The sequence below is a fragment of the Apostichopus japonicus genome, chromosome 16, assembly GCF_037975245.1.
Source record: "Apostichopus japonicus isolate 1M-3 chromosome 16, ASM3797524v1, whole genome shotgun sequence".
Classification (NCBI taxonomy): domain Eukaryota; kingdom Metazoa; phylum Echinodermata; class Holothuroidea; order Aspidochirotida; family Stichopodidae; genus Apostichopus; species Apostichopus japonicus.
Genome location: NC_092576.1, coordinates 37140441 through 37162706, shown reverse-complemented (window position 1 = coordinate 37162706; position 22266 = coordinate 37140441). Strand labels below are relative to the sequence as shown.

The 22266-nt window shown below is 35.6% G+C and overlaps 1 protein-coding gene and 1 long non-coding RNA gene across 6 annotated transcripts in view; one reads left to right on the top strand and one right to left on the bottom strand.

The window, feature by feature from the left end:
• Positions 1-16855, bottom strand: part of LOC139982255 (uncharacterized) — a 47176-nt gene extending 30321 nt beyond the window's left edge. For 4 of the 5 annotated variants that reach the window (XR_011798081.1, XM_071994908.1, XM_071994911.1 and 1 more), the window contains exons 1-8: positions 16776-16855; positions 5730-5794; positions 5076-5381; positions 2476-3977; positions 1346-1551; positions 928-1007; positions 626-714; positions 24-155 (exon numbers count right to left, since the gene is read on the bottom strand). Coding sequence is in view for 4 of the 5 variants with exons in the window: in XM_071994908.1 (XP_071851009.1) it covers positions 24-155; positions 626-714; positions 928-1007; positions 1346-1551; positions 2476-3977; positions 5076-5381; positions 5730-5794; positions 16776-16855 (2460 nt within the window). In the remaining variant the exon portion in view is untranslated. Of the gene's footprint in view, positions 1-23; positions 156-625; positions 715-927; positions 1008-1345; positions 1552-2475; positions 3978-5075; positions 5382-5729; positions 5795-10105; positions 10300-16775 lie in introns of those variants that run through there. The other variant, XM_071994909.1, reaches the window with a different exon arrangement.
• Positions 16856-17862: 1007 nt separating this feature from the next.
• On the top strand, positions 17863-19110 carry LOC139982283 (uncharacterized). Its single transcript, XR_011798100.1, has 2 exons — positions 17863-17999; positions 18379-19110. It is a non-coding gene; the product is annotated as an uncharacterized lncRNA (long non-coding RNA).
• The last annotated feature ends 3156 nt before the right edge of the window (positions 19111-22266 follow it).

Below are 22266 nucleotides of genomic sequence, written 5' to 3'. Positions count from 1 at the left end.
ACAATATTTTGAAACCAATTCACCTTATGCCTTGATGCAATCTCAAGAAATTGAATGTTAGCTCTTTGTAGGAGTCTGCTATCAGTACGTCTAAGTGCCATGCCACCGGAGCATACACTTCTCAACATCTCAACATCCTCCTCGGGTTCAACAATCTATTTAGAAATTCAAAATAAGACACCATTGACGCAGAGATTTTAATCCCAGCAGATATAAGAAGAAAAAAAAAACTCTTTTACTATTGGTTTTTTATTGCCAAGTTGTTTCATTCCAAAGTAGACGATTTCGATGTCGTGGATAGTTAAGTTTTTCTAGTTTTCTTCTTACTGTGAAATACACTAACTACATTGTGAGTAGTAGGGAAGGATACATTTCAATTACAGAAAAGTCTTAATTGCATCATTAGATACACTAGCAGGAAATGAATTCAATGTTCTCATCTAACAAGGCGTTATATCAACATTAATCTAAATGAAAAATTGTGCTGTGCTGGATATTTTGTATTGCAACATCACTGTTTTCAAGGTTAGCCTTCATCATTACTAAACACTTTTCCACAGAATATGCATTTGTTATGAAATATACATGATATTCATATGACAGAACACGTTTTCTATCTACTTACACCGGAAGTCAAAGATTCCGTTGAGCTAAGTCGCCATTTGCCAGAGGAAACATCTAACTGAAAGACATATTCCAAAAGTTGCCAGAATACTGAAAAAATGGAAGTTATGAATCTTTTAGTTTGGTAAAGTTTTCAAACTTTTTTTTTAGTAATTTTGCAACCGTCGTCATCTAAATATTACTAGCTTAAAATTATGTTGTCGATTTTAATTGTTAATTGATATGTTTCGTTTAGTAAATGTAGTTAAAATAAATGGATACATTTATCCAAAATATTTTTCTGGTGTTGTGGAATATTCTTACCGGTAATACTTCTTGAATTCATGTTCAATTTCAATGTCTCTACGGTTAAGGACAGAGGTAATAGAAATTTACCATGGAATCTGTGATTAAATGAAAAGAAAACTCTACATATTTTATATATAGTAACAACATGAATGCAAATGCTTGAAAATTACATCCGTGACGAGGAAGAATGCATTCACAAGTTCGACACATAAAAGTTATACAACGTTAAAACAACACTCAGATTGAAACAAACTATCAAGGGATTTCAAAGGAAGCAAATTTGTACTCTGAACTAACAGAAATTGAAGTATAACTTGTAAAAGAAAATGTACCACCAACTTTTAAAGAAGTTATTTATATTTACTATTTTGATTAATTCTTTTAAATTCATTTATATCTGAACCATTAGTTTGCCTATGAACTGTTTACTCACGCTAATGTTTTCAGCTGAAGACACCGTTGCCCATATTGTACCACTCCGAACATGTTTTCCTGGGTAATTTCGTGTTCTGCTTGTGTTGTGAATACCAGTTTCCTTATTGATAAGAGAACGGGAAGACTAAGTCCGGATTCCAGGGTTACCTCGTTCTGGCGTGCTACCTTGAAAATGTGGTTTATCTGGAGGCAGGGTACTTCGATCTAAAAAAAATAAAGGTGAAATGTTACCTTCAAAATAAACACGTTTTCCCTATCATATACGTAACTCAAGTTTGTACTTGATGCAACATCTGCATACAGGCACCTTCATTTATTGTGAAATTCATTAGCAACTGAGCATAATTCATTTATTTTTAAATATATAGGCTGCCTTTGTTTTTAATTCATTTCAGCTTATCTAGTTTTAAATAAACAACTGTATGCCTTGTTGGAGTTTTAATATGTGTTCTAATAATTTAATGCCGATAAAACTGCATGTAAATAGGATGACTTACACTACTTTCATTGTTTGCGAACGTTTTGTTTGAGAGAAACACTTCTAAACCTGTCATACAGCATGTCGTACTTGCCAATATTGATATGAAGTGTATTTGACAAAAGGAAACATCTAAGTAACTTAGTGTGCTACCATTGTTTTCCAATACTGCTTTGAATTTCAAGACATGAGCATTTCATACACATTCATCGTCGGGAAAGTTTATAAAACAATCCAGAGTATAACATACTTCTCCTTCAAGGTCTTACTGTTGATAATAAGCTGTGTTTCTTAATCCTAACAAATCATAATGTTTAACTCCATACAAAGACCACAAATTATCTATAGATAACACCAGGCTCAATGTACTCTACCTCATATTTTGTGACTGTGCTGACGTAATAGTTTGGATCAATACATTTAAAACGTGTGTTGATTGATTTTTTTTTTTCAAAATCATTTCTACACGTCTGAAAAGTCATTGTTTTTCAATGTGAACCACACACTGACGGCAATTTGGCACACAAATTCAATATATTTATATTCCACTGAATCATACATTTGTGGAATTACAAATGCAGAATGCGCCATGGCTTGTATTTCCTCCGGATATGGCACTTAACTTAAAATATGGTAAACGTTGTAACTACCTTCTTCCTCGATGCAATATCAAGAAGCTGTATACTTGATCTTTGTAAGAGTCTGCTGTCAGAAGATCGTATTATCATGCCATCAGAACACAATCCCTTTACAGTTTCAACGACCTCCTTTGGATCATCTGGCTGTTCAAAAAGACATAGAGATGCAAAGGACGCTCCTCCTTCTACACTTTTCAAATATTTGATTATTCTGCTGGAGGCTTTCTTGTTCAGTCCACAAGCAAAACGAAACACAAATTGAAGATCGACAGGATTAATTTTGTTTAGGTTATATTTAAGCCAGAAAGGCCAAAAGCTCCCGGCGTACGACGACAGATACCTAGCGGCATACCATTCAGCAAATAGTTTGTGATAGAAACGAACGAGTTCACTTTGTTTAGTGTGGTGAATATCATATTCTTCTGGTTCGTTGATTATTTCATGAGTTTTCTCTACGATAAGAATGCCGATGTTTGAAAGTTCTTCATAGCAATCCTTTCCAACTGTGTCGATGAATGTACCTTTGGGCCAAGCAATGATTTGTGTTTTCCCAGTGAGACTATCAAACGCAAGTCTGTTCAGTTTGGAGTATTCACGTATTGATTGATCAATTGGTTCCTTAAGATCTTTCTTCCACATGTGACTGTAGAAACCATCTATCACGTACTTAAAGAAACTCGTCACTGAACTAAACTCGATGACACCTTTCTGATCATTGGCAACATGGGCAAATAGGACGCAGAACATCGGCACCTGGCAAATATCATTTAGAATTGGACTACTGTTCAGAGCATTTGTTATACGTTTACTTGCTTCCTGGTCACCACCAGTAACTGTTCGTTGAATGTACTCATCCCTGGACTCTTCATCAAACCCAGTCAATCTAATAGTAACATTGGTTGGATGTAAATATTTTGGTAAGGAAGATGATCTAGTGGATACCACAACCTTGATATTTGGGAACATCTTTCCAGCGATCATGTCCATGACGTCAGTTTCTTTACCACTATTCTTATCGGGATACTCATCATATCCATCTAACACGATAACCACAGATAAACCGTTTCTTAGTATTTCCAGGATGTCATCATCCGTCAGAGGTGATTCCTTCGGCATCAAGACAACACGAATAGCTTCAAATATTGAAGAAATATTTCCCAGAAGCCTAAGTGGCAGCAGAATGAAAACAGCGACATTTTTGAGCGGTGATGCAACATTTCCCAAACACCAGTCATATGCAGCTTGAAGTGTAAGGGTTGATTTCCCGTAACCAGGGTCTCCTTCTAATAAGATTCGGTTAGATGGAATTATATTACTGTCGAAAATGTCTCGGAATGATTTCAGACTCACTAAACTTGATTCTTCAAATGATTGCGAGTCAAGTTCTAAGCCAGACTCAACATATATAGCATCAACGCAGCACATCTTCTCTCGTATGTATGGGATTGGCTGAATTCTATTGTACCACAGGGCGTATGTGTGTTTTAAAAAGTTCGCGAAGGTCTTTATTTTACCTGTAGTGAGAAACGAATAGCGTATTACAAGTGAGCAGATCTTCACACAAGCTAAGATAGCAATTGTCTAGAATTCATTGTGCCGTGCGGAAGTGTTAACTAACTAACTATTAAAACTCTACGCAACTGTCATTACTTAGAAAATCATGGATAGTCGGGCACTGTGCGTGGACTTAAGATTGCACTGGTCATGACTTTGCCAGTTGTAAGTCAGCTCTAGTCAGGATTCCAAACACACTAATCAGCACCAGTTTTAATATTTGGGGTGTCACCTGTCAAATATCATTGTCATTTCATATATTTTTTAAATGGAATTACTACAGTTATACCCAGAAATAGAAAACAAAGTTAAGGCGCATCGAACGTAAAAAAAAAACTAAAAAAAAACACGATACCATTATCAGCCTCACTAACTTTACTACACACACTCGTTCGAACTTAACATACAACTATTTATTAAATGATAAATGTCATTATCATGAAGCTGTTTGTAAATATGAATACGTTAGAAGTATGAATTTAACTGGAATATGTTATTTAATCCTTCGCTGCGGTCAGTGATTCAAAAGAAAAACACTTTCAGTTTCGTTTCATTAATATATTAATAGACACAAACTTGTTTCTTACATAAACTCACACAAACCCACTGTGCAATTTTTGTAAGAATAAAATGAGGCAATGGAACATTGAAGTTTGTATGTGTAGCATTACCTAAGAATTATAGTAAAATTATATATATATATATATATATATATATATATATATGTTAATATTACTAAGATATTATACACCCAATTACATTTTTGTATTATTACACGCAAACTTGTTTATCTTCAATTGTTAAACGAACAATACACCTCTAGCTATATTTTTTCAAACTTCACTTTCTGTTGAAAGTTGAGTGTTATACGTTACAGGTTAAAATATCCGATTTACCTCAAACACTTCTGAATAGCCTCCCATAACTGGTGATTAGTAAATGAAATCACAAATCGTTAGTAAATAGCAGTAAATCGATGGGAGTATTTCACATTTTTAACAATTATGACAGTGCCGCATGATCATGTACATATAACGATATGCTCTAAGTTACAGTACCTTCTTCCTGAGCCTTAGACTGACCATCACTGGAACATAGTCTCCCTGTATGTTCCTCATACAGCTTTTTCACACGTTCCTCAGTCCCAGAAAGACACATTTTCTTCAGCGCAGACAGAAGTGTTAGGATATTTGTTGGCTTTATTTGTCCTCTCTCTTCCATATAACGAATCATGAGAAGGCCCGCACTGACTGCAGTACCCAGCTCCTCTATGATAACAGGCGGATATTCAAAGAATGTAGCAAGTTGAAGAACAGTTGTAACAGTCAGAATGTCAGCAAGTGCAACTTTAAAACTACCAAAACCTGTTGAGAAAAGAAAAAAGATTGAAGATACCTAAGTAGTACACGGAACACTCCCAACTGATGCGTTAGTGATATGATCGTGAATATTTTGAACTTATTGATCAAAAGTAATGACCTGGTCATCCCTTTTACTTTCAAAAGTATGATAAGATATTATGTTGTCAATTTGTTTAATTATATCTGCATTACATTCGCCAATATTAAGTATTTTTATCAAAGAAAAGTGAAGATGGCTTCTCAAATAAGTTAGCAAACGCAACAGTGTACCATGGATTGTACATACAACAGCCTAACACGAGTTAGACAAAAAATTACAATAAATGCAAATTGTTCAGCTTTAAAACTTACCGTTCACTGTCTTCCTCACATCTGGTTTGATGTCCACGGGATTCAAATTGGCAGCCATCTTAGGTCTGTAGATTTGTATGCAAAATACAAATGAGGGTGAATTACTTTGGGTGCAAATTCTTTGTAAAGTTCCACAGTCAAGACAATAAATGGATTACTCGAGATATACATGGGTTTCCATAATCTTGGTACTTTGAATGGTTCATGTTACATTTTGGCACTTTGCCGTCTCCCTCTTGTGATCGATGGTGCAAACTGTATAATTGTTATACATGATGTGTATGAAGCTACCTTTTATTGTACATAAATGCGTATAATTTTAGAGTTATCATACGAAATTAAAATATCACTTACAATTACTCGATTAGAAGAACCGGAAGTAGCTAGACTAGAGTGTCAGTTAGAATGTTTATATATTTATTATATAACCTATTAAATTTCACTGATAAATAATACAGGAAAAAAATATGTTATAAAGGCGCATCAGGGCTGGATCAAAAAATACATTCACCTAGATAATGTTCAAATAAATAAAGGCAACGTGACTTGATTACACATCATATCATATTTTCAGTTGAGCTTGACAAAATAGAACAATGTGCTTTTTAAGTGCGGTGAAACGAGCCAAACAAACAATGATACACATTCAACCAAAACATTATGCATTAGAATATACATAATCGGAGCACGTGATAGGCCTATGGGTTACAGTTTACTCTCTCTACGTCTCAGTAAAACCAAAATCAAAGAACAGAAACACATTGATTTTTAGCACAGTGCGTATACATTATAGCGTACGCCTAGGCTAATAAACGTTGCATTATAATCAAATAATAACATGTATGATCATAGGTCTTATCCTACTCCTCCATCTACTTTATACACTGTACTAGCCCTGGGCTTACTAAAGTAAAATTAGCCCTACAAGGCGTAGACTAGTAGTAGTATTTCTTGTTATATTTGCTTACACTTTGCCTACAGTAACAATGAAACCGTACATCATGTACACTATAAGTAAAACGAAGACCTCACGCGAACGAGTGAACAGACTACGTAATGTTTACACTAGTTACGCGCTCGTTTAGTAATATAAATACAAGTTATCTGGTGTAAATATTGAATAGCCCCATCGGATGGAAAAGTCCTTATGTACAGTAGCATCCATCACCACAGTTCCTTATGTGGCGATAGATAAGCCACATAAAGACTTATGAAAAAAAAATCATTATAGTACAGTTTCGGCGGTCGTTATATGACAGTGTAATGACCACTTGATAAATAATATGTTCTTGGTCAGTATGTGGTGGTGCTGATAGCGCCACATAAGGACATGTTATTGTTATAATGTGGCAGCAATTTGTATTCACATAATGACTTAGATCCACATAGTTTTTGTCCCGTTTGGCGTTACATACAGTCGGTGATATCCTTTGAATGTATTATGAGGTCAAACACTGTTTTGAACAATTGCATTGTATTCACTTTTCTATGCAAATACCGTGCGCAGACATTAGGATCCCCTGTGCTCAAAAACCAATAAGTTCACAAATGGTATCGATATACAAAGTTTGTCAGTTTGATAAGTTTGATGAATTTGATAACACCAGTCGCTTAACAATTCAAATATACTAAACTGGCTTAAAAATAGGAACAATAAAGGTTTAAGTTTAAGTAATCCATAAAATATGTTTACTGCTCATATTACTCCAAGTAAAAATGTTCACTACGGCTTATTAAAGGTCTAACTTGCACACCAATTATATAGTGATATACAACTATGCTAGGCCTATACCTGTTCAACGATGTAGTTAGACAGTAAAGACAACCATTTAGCGAATTATTGCATTACTGAGGTTAACATTAATTAGAGAAATTAAACACAGGTATGATACCAAGGTTAAGTTGCATTCCCTTAATTTTTCTAGGTAGAACTAACGTTATGCTAGGGGCCTAATAATGATCTACGAGTTGCTACTGCATGACATTGTAGGATTTGAAGATTTTACTTTCAAGTTCGATACATAACATTGTAATCTTAGCCCAACGTGTACCCTTACATATAGTATTTTGAACCACTATTCCACTGGTACCGATAAAACATTACAACACTATGCACATTTGAACTTGATTCAACTAGCCATGGCTGTTGTCAAGTGTTGGATTAAGTAAAAAGTTTATTTTGCTTTATATCTGATCGAATGGAGGTACACTTATTGGGAAAAAGCAAGAGAGGAGGGTCTTGGGAGTGAATCCTTCGAAAATGTAACACTTTCAAATACTATTTGTTTTCTCATAAGGATTTTAAAGGACAAAAATACATTTTAGAAATTTCTTTTTTGGTATTCGGCATTTTTTTGGTGGGGGAGGGGGTGGGAGGGGTGGGATGGAAAGCGTGTTGGAAATTGCGTCTACCTCATAAATCCTGCCGTTTGTGCTAGGAGCATACCTAAATAGTGAATGTTTGTTTGATGAAGTTAGACGGGTTGCAATGATAACATGCGATGTTAACATGAAAAGTAACAAGTAGTTACTTAGTTGGAAATGCCATCTCTATAACATTCTTAACTCTATAGAGATATTGTTCTCTGAATGTAAAGTATTTTGGGCAGGAAATTAGTTCCCTACTACAAAAATTGGTCGATCACGTGTAGATGGTTATATGTGTTACCATCTCAGCATATTATCTTCAACATTGGTTGATTTACACTTTATATGTCAAGATGTGTGTTACATTTGTAACGTTCTCATGTGTTATTTTGGGCATTTAGCATTTGATCACTATGCAACAGTTTGTAAAAACATTGCGGACAAATGATATGTACAGTTTATGGTGGAAAAAGACATTTCTCCCGCAACTATGATATTGCTAATTTACTGTTGACATTTTTTAGCATAAAACATCACCAAATATTGAGAATGTGTATCTCCACATATTCAAGTACTATGAGGATGTGTTTTTTAACCTAAAGATGCAAACAATCTACAGCAATTGTGTTTGACAATACACTTTAACTTCCGGAATATAGGAATAGTAATAGGTAAATGGTGCAGATCTCTTCCACGGGAACACAATCCAAACCTTTGTTACAAAAGCAATACCTGTTCATGTTTTGTATTTGATATGAGTATATTATTCGAGCACAAATAGCTGTCATAACCTTTAAGCTCAGGAAAGCAGTGTTTGTATCTACATTAGCCATACAACCTCTCAATATTGTTCTCCACCGAAGATGGAACTTCTCAAGTCGGTGTGCATATTTACATGTGACATCTAGAATTTTCAGCAGAACCAGTATACTATCTTCCCTAATTTCAAATTTCTGTTCAAGTTTTTACGGTTGTACAACATATTGTGTAAAACCACATTTAATTTGTCACTAGATTTTCTTTTCTTTTCGTAAATACCCGTTACGTAACATTGTATACATACAGCCTCAGCCTATATGCTACAATAGTACTTTCGACAAACACTTCCTTATTCCGCAACGGTTCTCTAGTGCGCAATCACGGAACTCGGGTGAGCGGACAACACCCCAGGAAAGACGTATACGCACGGATTAGTAAGTACAGTGTTAGATCACGTAACTATTTTATGTGTATACGCTATATGCTTCACGATATTTTACAAAGCTTATGCACTAAAGGATATTAGGCGAACACATGCATAGTAATATTGATAAGAATCAGTACTAAGTGGACTTCAAATACATTCTACCTTCTCATTGTAACAGCTAGCTATACTTCTTGAGATTATGTTCTATTAAAGAAAACATATAATTTATTTATTTTCAAACAGTATTAAAGTGTCCATAGCTACTATAAATACGTGGTCATATCTTCATTATTAGCTCCCTTTCAGCAGTAAAATTACAAGATAGTTCTCGCTCTGCCGCTCCCCTTGAAAGAGGTCGAACGTAAGAATGACAAAATGGAACCTTATTGACAAACAATTTCCAACACCACCATAAGGTAACGGTAAATAAATGTTTTTAAACAAAATGACACCCATTCAAAGTTGAGATCGCAATTAGCTACTTTTATTATTATAAACATTCCTAACAATTGATATAGGCCTAGTTATGGCAGTTACGAATTGTGAAAAAAAGTTATGTGTCTCAGTAAATGGACAAGCCGTAATGTTAACAACTTTGACGCAATGTTATTACTCTAAAAATAAAACCAAATAAGTTGTAGCCTACTTGACTGGTCTGTAACGATAGAGAGGTAAATAAAGTACTACTATAACTAGCTTAATTCTATGGCCTACATATAGGCAAACATATAGTATGCACAACGTTGCGCTGATTGGGTTGAGCTGATATTTAATTATGACTGGGCCTATACATGAAGTTATAAGTAACTTAGTTTGTACGTACACTTCAATTCGATTGATCCAATGTTCTCATAAATCAAAGTAAAAACGGTTCCCTGGTATATAATAATCACTATGGCTTTCAGCACAAAGCTTTATAGTTGAAGTCATGCTACATTGTCTATGTCATAATGCATCATATAGTTTAGTGAAGAGCGCAAACCTGGAACAGAATTTGTCCTTAAACAGTTATGGAATACTCACGCGTACACAATATCACCGTAATAAGAGTTCAATACTGTCTAACATGCACTGCCGGTTAAACTGGCGGAAGGATGCAATAAATGGTAATTCAATCATATTTTTATATATTTATGAGATATACTCCTTGCACGGTCATTTCCTTAGCCGGAAAAATTCAAACAATTTGTAAACTAATTGACGTCGGTTTCATTTTCTATTTTACACGTTGTAAGTTAAACAATGTGTTTGTAAAATGTCGAATGAATTTACTATTAGAGTACTATGTAGCCATCCAGCTTAAATATGAAATATCAAATGTCTTTAGCTGTTGAATTGACAGTATGAAACCCTTCTATATTTATGTGAAATACCAATGCAAAAACCTTCACATTAAAATACTCCCTAGGTTTGCGTATAAGTGTGAGTTTTGCGTATGATATACCCATCCTTTATTCCTTTACATTCCCGCATTCCTTTATCGTTGATCCATACATAGTTATATATGTTCACAGAACTCAATGAAGATCATAGACCTATCTCTGATGAATATGATACCCTGTTACATGTGTGGTCTCTGGCATGCTCTACTACAATATATTATTTGCCTTGTTTGATATAGGGTAACTTGAGAATTCCATGGGAGTCAGATATTAGTTGTCCACTACCCCTGCCACCCCTCCCCCTTTGTGGTTCCATTACAAGGAGTCCAGTATTTAATTTACCAGTCTGTGTATTATTCTCCCTTTAAGTGTTAACAGTAACTTACGTTATTGCTTGTCGGTGTACTATCTGGTGAAAGAAGTTAAAGGTGTGAGAAGCAGTTGGGTCTGTTACCTGGAGAAAAATTACCCAGAGTTTCTCTAAGTTTGAAAATTATTTACAACATCTAAGTTTGAAAGCATTTATATCATTCATAAGACACTCTAAGCTGTCAAACATCTATTGTAGAGAGCCAAAAGGATAAAATTGCTCATACTAATTTCTAAACAAGTAAAAGTTCATTTTTAACCTTTACACTATAGTCTAATCAAGAATCTATTGATTGATTGTTCGTTCATACCTTGTATTATATACGTTGTGAATGTATAAATATCAGCCTACTGTTTAGTGCACTTTTAAATTTATCATTCCGATCTTCTGTGATTTCAGAAAACATCTAGAATGTAGAAAGTATTTAGTCGTTTGTAAGGACTATAATGCGCCTACATGCTCAGCCATTATACAAATCCTACGTCCTTTCAATTGTTGAATAATAACTTGTCTATAGAGTTGATTATGTCATTTATAATGCCCTAAAGCAAAAGAAACTTATATGTATATTGGTAGGATGCGACCTACTTTGATATTAATGTAGGAGTATCGAAAGTACTTAAGGTATTTGGTGGTCTAACATGCACTCACACATAAATACATACCATAGTGTTACCATGCTTCGTGCTGCTCTCGAGCACTAACTCCCTGTTTATTGTCATTTACTCATAGGTGTTAATTGGATGATACTAAGTGTTCCCTATTCCAGATAACTTAGATCCCATAATGCAATGCTACACGATTACATAGTGACCATGGTGACAGGAACAACGAAACTTTGTGTGAATTTATAAAGGTTTCTAGAGTTGTAGCCATAGGACAATATACATATCGTCATAGACGTATGAACCCCCCAATCCCCAACCCCATAACCCTTCCCAGCAAAAACATATTTCAGTGGAAAGTCGGCCAATATGCTGACATTGTTTCAGGCATTGCAAAAAAAGTGGCAATGGTCTTGTTTGATGAGAGACACTCCTAAAATGCCTGTAGTGCTGACATGCCGAATAGGTATGGACAGTCCACTTATTATTAACGCAGGTGATAACATAAGTCTTTGAGCACTATGCTATTGATATGTGGGCAAAATAGTCAAGTTAGTTGCCTGTCGCCATTGATGTGTGATGTGTTTAATGATTAATTGCATATTATCCAATATATTTCCGAAAATTAACACTGTTACTATGTTTGATAGCTATATATATTGTCGGTGGAGGTGATGAAACATGAATTGGAAGCACTAAGATAGGATGGAAGAGGAATATCACAAAATGAAATCTTAGAAAATAGTGACCTTCGGTCCGAATCCAGCTCTCACTACAAATTTCTTTGCTATTTTCCATTGTTCAACTCTCCCGGTCAGTTTCCGTTATTCGTTTATTGTTATAAATATATTATCTTGTCATCAAAAGTTTGATCAATATAAGAAATGTAATCATTGCAAACAAAAATTGGGACCTAAAGTTCATTTTCAATGCAAATATCATTAAATGTAAAAAGGTTGATAAACCCGAGCAGAATCCGTTGGTTTGCCAATTATTTCCTTTATAACTTCCCAAGTTGTCTTTAGGTCAGTCATATATGCACAGAAAAGTTTTGTAAACTTAGATTACTGGCTGCCAGCTTGTTTTGCACTGATGTTTTTAGGCTTGTTGAAGGATTGCGGTTGTGAAGAAATGATTTGTAGTACGTATTTTTTTCTCCTTCTTTTTTAGCTATAGGACAAAGAATACCGGAAGTAATTCTTGGAGCAACTTTCTGAGAACTCTTAATTGTGTGACAATTCAGTGGATAAGTATTGCCACAGAAATCATTAATGGCATCAATTAGTAATTGTAAAGTCATATAATTCGTCTCAATTAACATTACCTCATTAATAAAGCTGAGCATCTTACGAGCAAGAGAATCACGTTTGGTAATATTTAATTAATTGTAAGCACTGGATTGTGCGTTGTAATTGATAACATTATAGTATACAGGAAGATGATCAGTGACGACAGAAATTAGTATATCTGAAATATTGTTTAAACTTTCATCATTACACAATATGATATCAATTACCGTAGCAGAGTATCATAAATTATTGTAGGCTTGGATATATATGGCATCAACGAACAGCTGTACACAGTAATCAAGAAACATTGCTGTCACATCCGTATAGTTGAGTAGATAAATATTGAAGTCACCTTAGATATAGCAAGTTATCTTGGATAACTGCGTCGATTTCCAAAGAGGATTAAAATCCTTGGGAATGCAGATACATAGGATCATCTGGCGGTCTGTAAATAACACTGACACTGCGATCAGTTTACGTGATTTCAATAAATAATGACTCAAACTGAATTGAGTCTGATACAATGTCTGATCGTTTCTGTAAAATGGATACAACTATGTATATATATATCATCACCACCACCTATTTATTCCTCACTGCCAAAATGTATGAAATTATAGTTTGTTATTTTAAATATTAACAGAAGTTTTATTATTAACCCTGGTCTCAGTCAAGACTACTACTGAGAGGTTGGAGTAGTGAACTATAAATTAAATTGGGGCTACAAATATCATAAATGAAACTAACAATGATTTCCTCATCAACATAATAGGAAGCACGACGAGTATTATTGTCTGTTTCATTGAATACATTCAGTTAATTTACTGCTGTAATACAGAAATCCTCGATTGATTCGATTTCATTTTTCATTTCCGTGATTTCTTGTGTAGAACTTGCATTCCAAGGAATGATTTTTTTGCCCTGTTTTCTATGTTGTACTTGAGAAAGCGTTCCGACGTTTATCCACAGCACTATCAATGCCTGCTAGCAACATCACTTCAAGCTTAGGGTTTGAAAATACTGTAGCAAAAAAAAAAAAATACGTGTTTACAAGTCGTGCGATTTCCCCCTCGTTTGTTTTACTTAAACGTCCACTGAGCTCCGTGGAGGCAACGAACTATTTTTAGAGCCAGGGGGCACAACGGTTACGTAACGTATGTTTTTTAGCATTATTGTAGTGCGCGTGCGCTCTACAATATGGCATTACCTGTCTAGATTAGTAGAAAAAAAGGGATCAGGAGGGACACTCAAGTCCCCACAAGGACTCTATCGGAGTGAGAAAAAGACACAAACACTCAGACCCGATTAAAATGCTTATCCAAAGCATTCTTAAACCCATTCACACTACCTGCAAGTACAACTTTCCCAGGCAAACCGTTCCAAATCATTCACAACCCTATGAGAAAAAAAGTTATGCCGAATATTAATCCTACTTTGTGACTTTTGGAGTTTAAGACAATAACCTCTGGTAAAACTACTATTAGCAAACATAAAATAGTCGGTGAAGGATAAATTGTCAAAACCAAACACACTCTTGAAAACCTGAATCAAGTCACCACGTAACCTCCTAAGCTCCAGTGTGGTGAGATTTTCTCTCCTGGAACTATTTAATTTACTTTCCACACTCTAAAAATTTAACTACAAAATGGCGAAACGATTCCTTGTGTTTATTCCTCTTACGATGTGATACAATGTAATCCACGTACACACAGTATTGAAAGAAATGTCTTCATTACTTCCTGTATAATCAAAGTATTACAACCCTTGAACAGATAGTTTCCCGTTTTAGAAGTTTCGTATACATATTTATATATACAGCATGTAAAGTATGTACAGTCCTATATTTAGGACATTGGCAAATGAATCAATACCTAGACTGATCCTCTTGATTTGATTCGCTCACGGACAAGTTCTATCGGACGATCATGCTGCCAGAGGGTGTTCCATGATATTATTGAAATAGTTGTGTAAGTATTTTTAGTGTTGTTATCGAGCCCCATCCCCTCATCTTTCTTTGACGTGATAGAAGTATAGCAGTTTCTATACTGATATATGGTTTCTTTTAATTCATTTGTAATTATCTTCGATTGGGAAGTACCGCTATTTCCACCTTCCACACGGTTGTCACTCTCCGTAACCACGCGATAATGCACCCGAGAAATAGTTATATGCTATTACCCACACGGCGTATTATATACGCAGAAAATAACGTAATATTCAGTCGATGCAAATTTAAAGTGAATTGGTTGGATTCAAGCGCACCATCTGTAAACGGCAAAGAATGTATCTATATATCAGCTGACCTTAAATTTTCGTTTCGTTTTAAATCGTGGTCAGACAGCACTTACAGCTAAATTACTTCCTTTTCTAAAGAACCTTAACAATGTGATAATGTAAGAAGGAAAGCTTTCAGATTGACCTTATAATGAAAGTTCCTATAAAAAAATGTTCAATTACGTTTTTCAAATGAAATCACGGGTAACACAAACAAATGCTCACCGGCATTCAAAGCGAAAAGATGTTATTTTCAGATTTTGCAAACATAAATCCTGAACTGCTGAACATTGTTTATCACACTGCGAATATTAGTCGTAAAGGCAAAACAAATTTTCAGTAGGTTTAGAAACTTCAGTTCGTAGAAAGGCATTATATAGGTTATTCAGCTTTTTATATTGTAAATACGTATGCAGACAGTTTGGAAGTGAATCATCTTAGAATATAAAATACTGCTCGACTTAAAAGGTTATTGAATATACACAGAAAACGAGGTTAACACAGTTTTTACAAAGTATCTTCGGCTTACAAATTATTTCGAGTTGGTTAGAATCATGTTGATCCCTAGAGTAAGGCAAACATGTGACCAAAACAGAACTAGTATTGTTCGCTACAGGTGACAAACGCCTACAGTGGAATTACTTTCCTATCGGTTTTCGAACCACATACAATCAGCGTTCATAGCCTATAGTGGCTGGGTGTTCGCATATAAAGTGGGAGGCCTGGGTTCAAATCCTAGTGGAGGCTGGAAGTTTCTTTACTGTTCAGGATTTTCCAACTTACTACGACTTCAATTATTATATATTCATTTATCTGCGTTGTTTACCTCCAGAGCATTAACAGAAGTCTGTTAAAAGTATCTCTTTCAAGATCCGGCTTTAGGAATCAGTGTTTTTACTGCTTTTATAGCTTACCTTATTACCAAGCGAATACACATTAACTTCACTAAGGTCTTAACAAACACGCAGAATAACTATATTCAACCCTATATGCACTACAGAAGCAATCCAAACTGTACTTAGGAGATGATGCAATGCGGGGAAATTCCCTTATTGCGACATCAATCGTGACGTCAAGCTTACGCCTCGCATACGATTGAGCTATTCACTTCAATCAAGCATCAACAAATGCTACACACATAAACATCTTCAAAAAGGCTGCTCATGTTTCGTACCGGAACTCTAAAATATGAAAATTCCATTAATATCAACTGTCAAACAACTGCAGTAGTTCATCCCATGTCCATTTTCCTTATAAAATAGCTTACAATTCCTGGCGGAAAATAATGTGTCAACATTGTCAATACTGAAATGACAATGTACTGTAAGGTAGTTACCACGCTACTCAGGCATACACACAGTACACTGATAACAAAAGCGTGTTGAATTACGTATGTAGTGCAAGTGGTTATTACTTTCACAAGCGATACGGATGAACCGTTTATATCCTACTTACTTGCTACTAAACAACAGGTCATCTACGAATAAAACCAACATATTTAAGATCTCAAAACATTTATCCGGCTTAGAAGTGCTTAATTTAAGCAAATGGTAGGATTTGAAGACGATCTTACCTAGAGATGAGACTGAACATGCACAACTCGATGTAACGTCGGTACACTTGTCTCTGGGCCACGAATGTAAACATCGGCATCTTAGTTGTGCGCGTGCGCAAACATACGTTATGTTAATGAGGTTGCACATTCATATATAGCTTTTAAATGTAATAATAATGATAATAATGAAGCCCAAAGTAAGAGAAAAGTTCTTAGCGCTGTTCAAGGAAAATATGAACAAATAAACTACAATACAAACAGGACAGAGAAGGCCGAAAAAAAATCAATAAAACGTTTCGAGTTTAGATTAGAAGTTAGTTATTAAGAGCAGGGAGTGTTTCCATAACAACTCCCTGTTCAGTGTGTGTTGCGAATGGTGAAACGCAAAGTATCCCAAAGCTTCGGTGATGGAAACTCTCTGTCGCCGTAAAAAGATGTAGGTCCTGATTTGAGAAGAAGTTAATTCGATGGGCGGAAGTTTACACTGGTTGAATGAGATATGAGATCACAGATCGTAATACCTTCTGTGATTTATAAGGAGAATTTTTAAATGAATGCGTTTGAAACGTTCAAGTTGTGTGTAAAATTGCATTATTGTATACACATATACCCATAGGCGCCGGTCTTAAGTGCAGCTTAACCGAAGAAATGATAAATTCTTCAGTTTAAAAACGGTGGAAATATGAAACGATATGTAGAAACATAAGTTATTTCTCCTAAGGCTTTCATTTTTGCTTATTTTTGTGATAGTTTCTCCTCAGGCACTTTTACCAAGAAAATAAAATCATAACTAATCTTATTACGTACGCATCATAACTTCTAACTAATAGATGACACTTATTTTCATCATGAATATGTGATATACGATTTTCAGTTGCTCGATTGCCATTGATGAAGGAAAAAAACGGTTCATAAATATGGTTTCGAGTGACCATTGATTGCGGTAGAATCCAATGAAAGATTAAAATAATGACACAATGTTTAGCTTTCATCACTTAATAGTAAGGTACCGACTATAGAATATGTACATTCAAAGAGAAAATCGAAAATCAGCAAGAAAGCACTAAGCTGACGGTATAGGCTTTTAGGTTCTGTAACTTATGTAAGTTACTTAGCACGTGTTTTGTTATCCAACCTCTGGCCTAGACCGATATCAGCTGGCCCAACATTAGTCTTAGTAGAATAACCACGAGCATCTTCTCATTGCATTTCTCACAATCGCTAAGCCTAAACTTAGCCCATGTGAGACAAATACGGCCATGTCACCAAACAAGAAGATACCATAGGCATATAACAGATCTGAACGGCTCTCAGCTAAACGTAGTTACATATCAGATGCAGTAAACTAGTAACATGCAAATGAGACGAAATGCAAATTTGAAGATGGAAAGCCTTGCATGTAGGGGAGTATGATGCTTCTGTGTGGGATCGAAAATTGAGTGACTTTATATTTTTGGCTGAGGGAGGGTGAAGGGGGGGGGTGGGAGGTGAGGATTTGATTTGGAGTGAAAAACATTAATGACTCTGACGTGTTCACTCAAGTAAGCAAGTAAGTAATGTATGAGAATACATGAGAGATGAAGTCAAACACATTAAATATATTCCGGGGTGTGTTCGTCAGCATTAAAGCAGTGTAGTGACATGTACATATGGTAGTTTAATAATGCATGGTGGATATCACAGAATCATTGTGGATCGAGGGTTTAAGCCAAACAGGGTAACCTCAACTCCACCCACCCTTCCACCCAAATGAATTTATAAGCTAGATAAAGAGACCATATATTTACTAAATATGAAACAATGAGAAAAAAGACCAATCTGCATGAGTCTCTGGCTTCAGATTTGTTATTATTTTAGGATGATGTTGGCATGCATGTAAAGACAGTAAGGAAAGGGGAATGGATGCTGCTTGGATACCACACACAGTAATATTGGCCTATTGTTTAACAGACATGACCAAACAATTATTCCACTGATTAGTGCATATACATGATGAGTGGTAGTCATTGTATTTCTTTTGTTTTGTATAGACACTTCTGGATAAATGCATGGTGCCTGCGGGCTCCCGTCGTAGTCTGGACCCAGTGTGTGACCATGGTGGAGTTTGAGATGGTAAGATTATCTTGCAGTCTGCGGATATGAAAAGGATTGTCTGGTGGCCCAAAGAAGTTACCTTAAAAAATGATAAATAAATTTCCAAACATGTTGTCAAAGTATGAGAACGCTAATGATGCGTTTGAAAGAGAAACGATTTTTAATCATTAAGGATAGACATTTCCATATGATTTAAACAGCACAGGACATGACGTCATCTACACCAATGCAGATTGCGACATAACCCACGCTCCGTACAGTAACTACAGTAATTACAACAAAAACCGCGTTTGTATACAGACTAATTTCTTCCTTAATTTTCGGTGAAATTTCTTATAAATTAGATATGTTTTCAATAACTCCTTAAGCCGCCTAATATGTAGTGGTCTTTGTGTAACACAAGATAAGTTTAAACAGCAGACTCTTCTTTGCATATGCATCGCGCTATACAGCTCCAATGGTCTTCCGGCAATTACATGTTGTGATGAAGGGTATAACATGGTCTTCCGAGATTACATGTTGTGATAAAGGGTATACATGGTCTTCCAGGATGTGCATGTTGTGATGAAGGGTATAACATGGTCTTCCAGGAATTGCATGTTGTGATGGAGGGTATAACATGCAGGGATGTAAGTGCAGCCCAAAAAAAAAACCGGAAAAAATATTCGGAGACCCCAGGTGAATGCCGTCCTAACACATCCTACTCCTAGCTCTGACTACTTATACACTATCGTTATGTTAGGCTAGCTCAGAAGTATTAGCGCTAACACATCTTACCCCTAGTTCTTACTACTTACACACTATCGTTATGTTAGGCTAGCTCAAAGTTACGAATACGTCGCAGCGAACTACGGAATAAAAAACAGTCTCACATTCGAATGCGATCACAAATATCGACTTTCATATGCGTATCCCGTAGATTTCCGCCGCGCTCACAAATATCACAAGCGTTAATTCCAAAACTTATGTCGAGCACCAGCAGTTACGAAGATATTAATTAGCAGTCCAATCAACATGAATTAGGCAAGGTTTTTCAACGACAGAAATGAGCTATAGCGATTTGAAGTTCGCACGTACGCAACGATATTCACATGGCACAATGTTGTATAGTGCAATGCGATGATGCGAAACTGGAAATGGTATTTTGAGTGATCGATGAGTGAAAATTGAAGTTAGCTTGCTACAACGGGCCAGGCATTTTTGCCGCGTTGTGTCTTTGATATTCGAACAATTTTGTGGAACTTTATTGGAATTTAAAAAAAAAACTGATTTCCGTAAAAATACGGAAGACTTATTGGAATTAAAAAAAAAACCGGATTTCCGTAAAAATCCGGAAGACTTACATCCCTGAACATGGTCTTCCAGGATTTGCATGTTGTGATGAAGGGTATAACATGGTCTTCCAAGATTTGCATCTTTGGTGGAATTGTCTCATCTGGAAAGTTTGTCCGCAAAAAATTCAAGTAGCTTTTGATGGTTAAATCTGTTGGAAAATGAAACCAATTTTTTTTTTTTTATCACATACAACTTTCCTTTTCAAATCTTCACACACAGAAAGTTAACTTCCATATACCATATTCCAGTCATATGATTGGTCAGAAAGTCATAATGACCAGTGATTATTGAACTTTGTTTGAAAAAAAAAACTGGAGTATGTTGTAATCGCTTGTCTTCATAATCAATGAGAGAAGTGAAAAATAGGTCAACTCATTAACCCAGGTAACTGAGATACATGAACATTAGATACTATACCTAAAGCGTTTATCAGCTCTTCATCAGAAAAGTACCCAGCAGCATTACACTGTCTGTTGCATGTTCCAAATGGTCTGAAAAGTGTCTCATATGTTGATGTAACAGACTGAGTATCAAGACCAAGGGTCGAATAAACTGTTCATGTTGTGTTGAGTACATCTAACATCAGCTATTTATGTTTTCTCTTTCTGAATAAACAAAGGTGAAAATAGAGATATTATTGGCAATTATATTTGAGATGAAGGAGTCCTTTTAATACATTTGGCAAATTTAACATCAAACAGGTGGCATGTATTTTCGAACTATTTAAGTGTTTCAGGAAGAGACCCAGGCTGAGATGAAGTCCAGGTGGGCACACCTTTCAGTACACAATAAAACATTCATCTTCAGAGAATGCTACTGGAGCGCCGCAAAAATTAGGAAATACTACTATAAGGAAGAAATATATAAAGAGCAAAACTAAGGTACTTATGTCATGTCAAATTCTCCGCTCCTGAGGAAAGGAACTTTTTTACAGCAATGGATGGATTCAAATCAGGATAAATCAATAAACAAGAGCCAAACCGCTCTATGGTTCCTTGCTTATAAGTAATATGTACAAGGGAGCAGCACTGTCATAAAATTGTTATGTGGTCTGATGTACACATACAATATTATTGCCAAAAATATCACAAATCAACCCTTGGTCCTTCTGAGAACCTGTTGAGGACCGGGTGTCTGATATGAGTAAGAGCTGGCTTTGTTTACAGAACTCACAGAATCATCCTACCTGTACTTACTTAGAATTTTAGCAAAACCAAACAAAACCTTGATCTCTAATAACTTCACACACAAAGGTTGCAGAGGAGTTAACTTATGGACAATTTAGATCAAATATGGCCACGAAAATTCAATTAATCAACTTGAAAGAAACTAATACAGGTCACTGGAGGTCAATCTGAGGTCAAAGGTCACCCAAATGCAGGTCGCCTATTGGATAACAATAGCGTAACTCCCAACCTTGATCAACATTTACCCTGAAATTGTTGTAAAAATACTAGTTTGTGACCCTTAATTGAACTTTGTTAATCTTGGATAATATAACCATTATGTTTGGAAACGATCCCTTACCCCATTCACAATTACTCCCAAAATTCAAACTTGACCCTTTCAATGGGATTTATTGCTTTTTTTTTAATATTTGATTTTTGGCTTCTAACTAACCTTTGGTGACCTTCACAGGCACCAGAAACAATACGGTACACCTTCTCACTATGGCGGATCTATATATCTAGTCTGAGTTTAGTACAACTTTTCTTTGTTGAGTTACAGTGTCCCCAAGCAAGTGTCACAGATGCACACACAGAGACTCACACACATACACACACAAACCCGATTTCCTTTTGCTAAGGCAAGGAACCAAAATGGTGCTATTACTTCACCTGATCTAATGGAACTTCAAAAAGATGATCACCTATGACATTGAAGTAATCCTTTGCTGTTGATGGTCTCTCACCATGTTGGCGGTATGGTTACAGATTTTACTTCAGAAGTTCAGATTGTACAGTGATCTCAGAAGACATCGACCTCTCTCTTCCAATGGAACCCTCATTTCCTCTTTGATAGTGATACAGTATTGGCAACCGTGAAGGCCTACAGTAATATTTATATATATATATATATA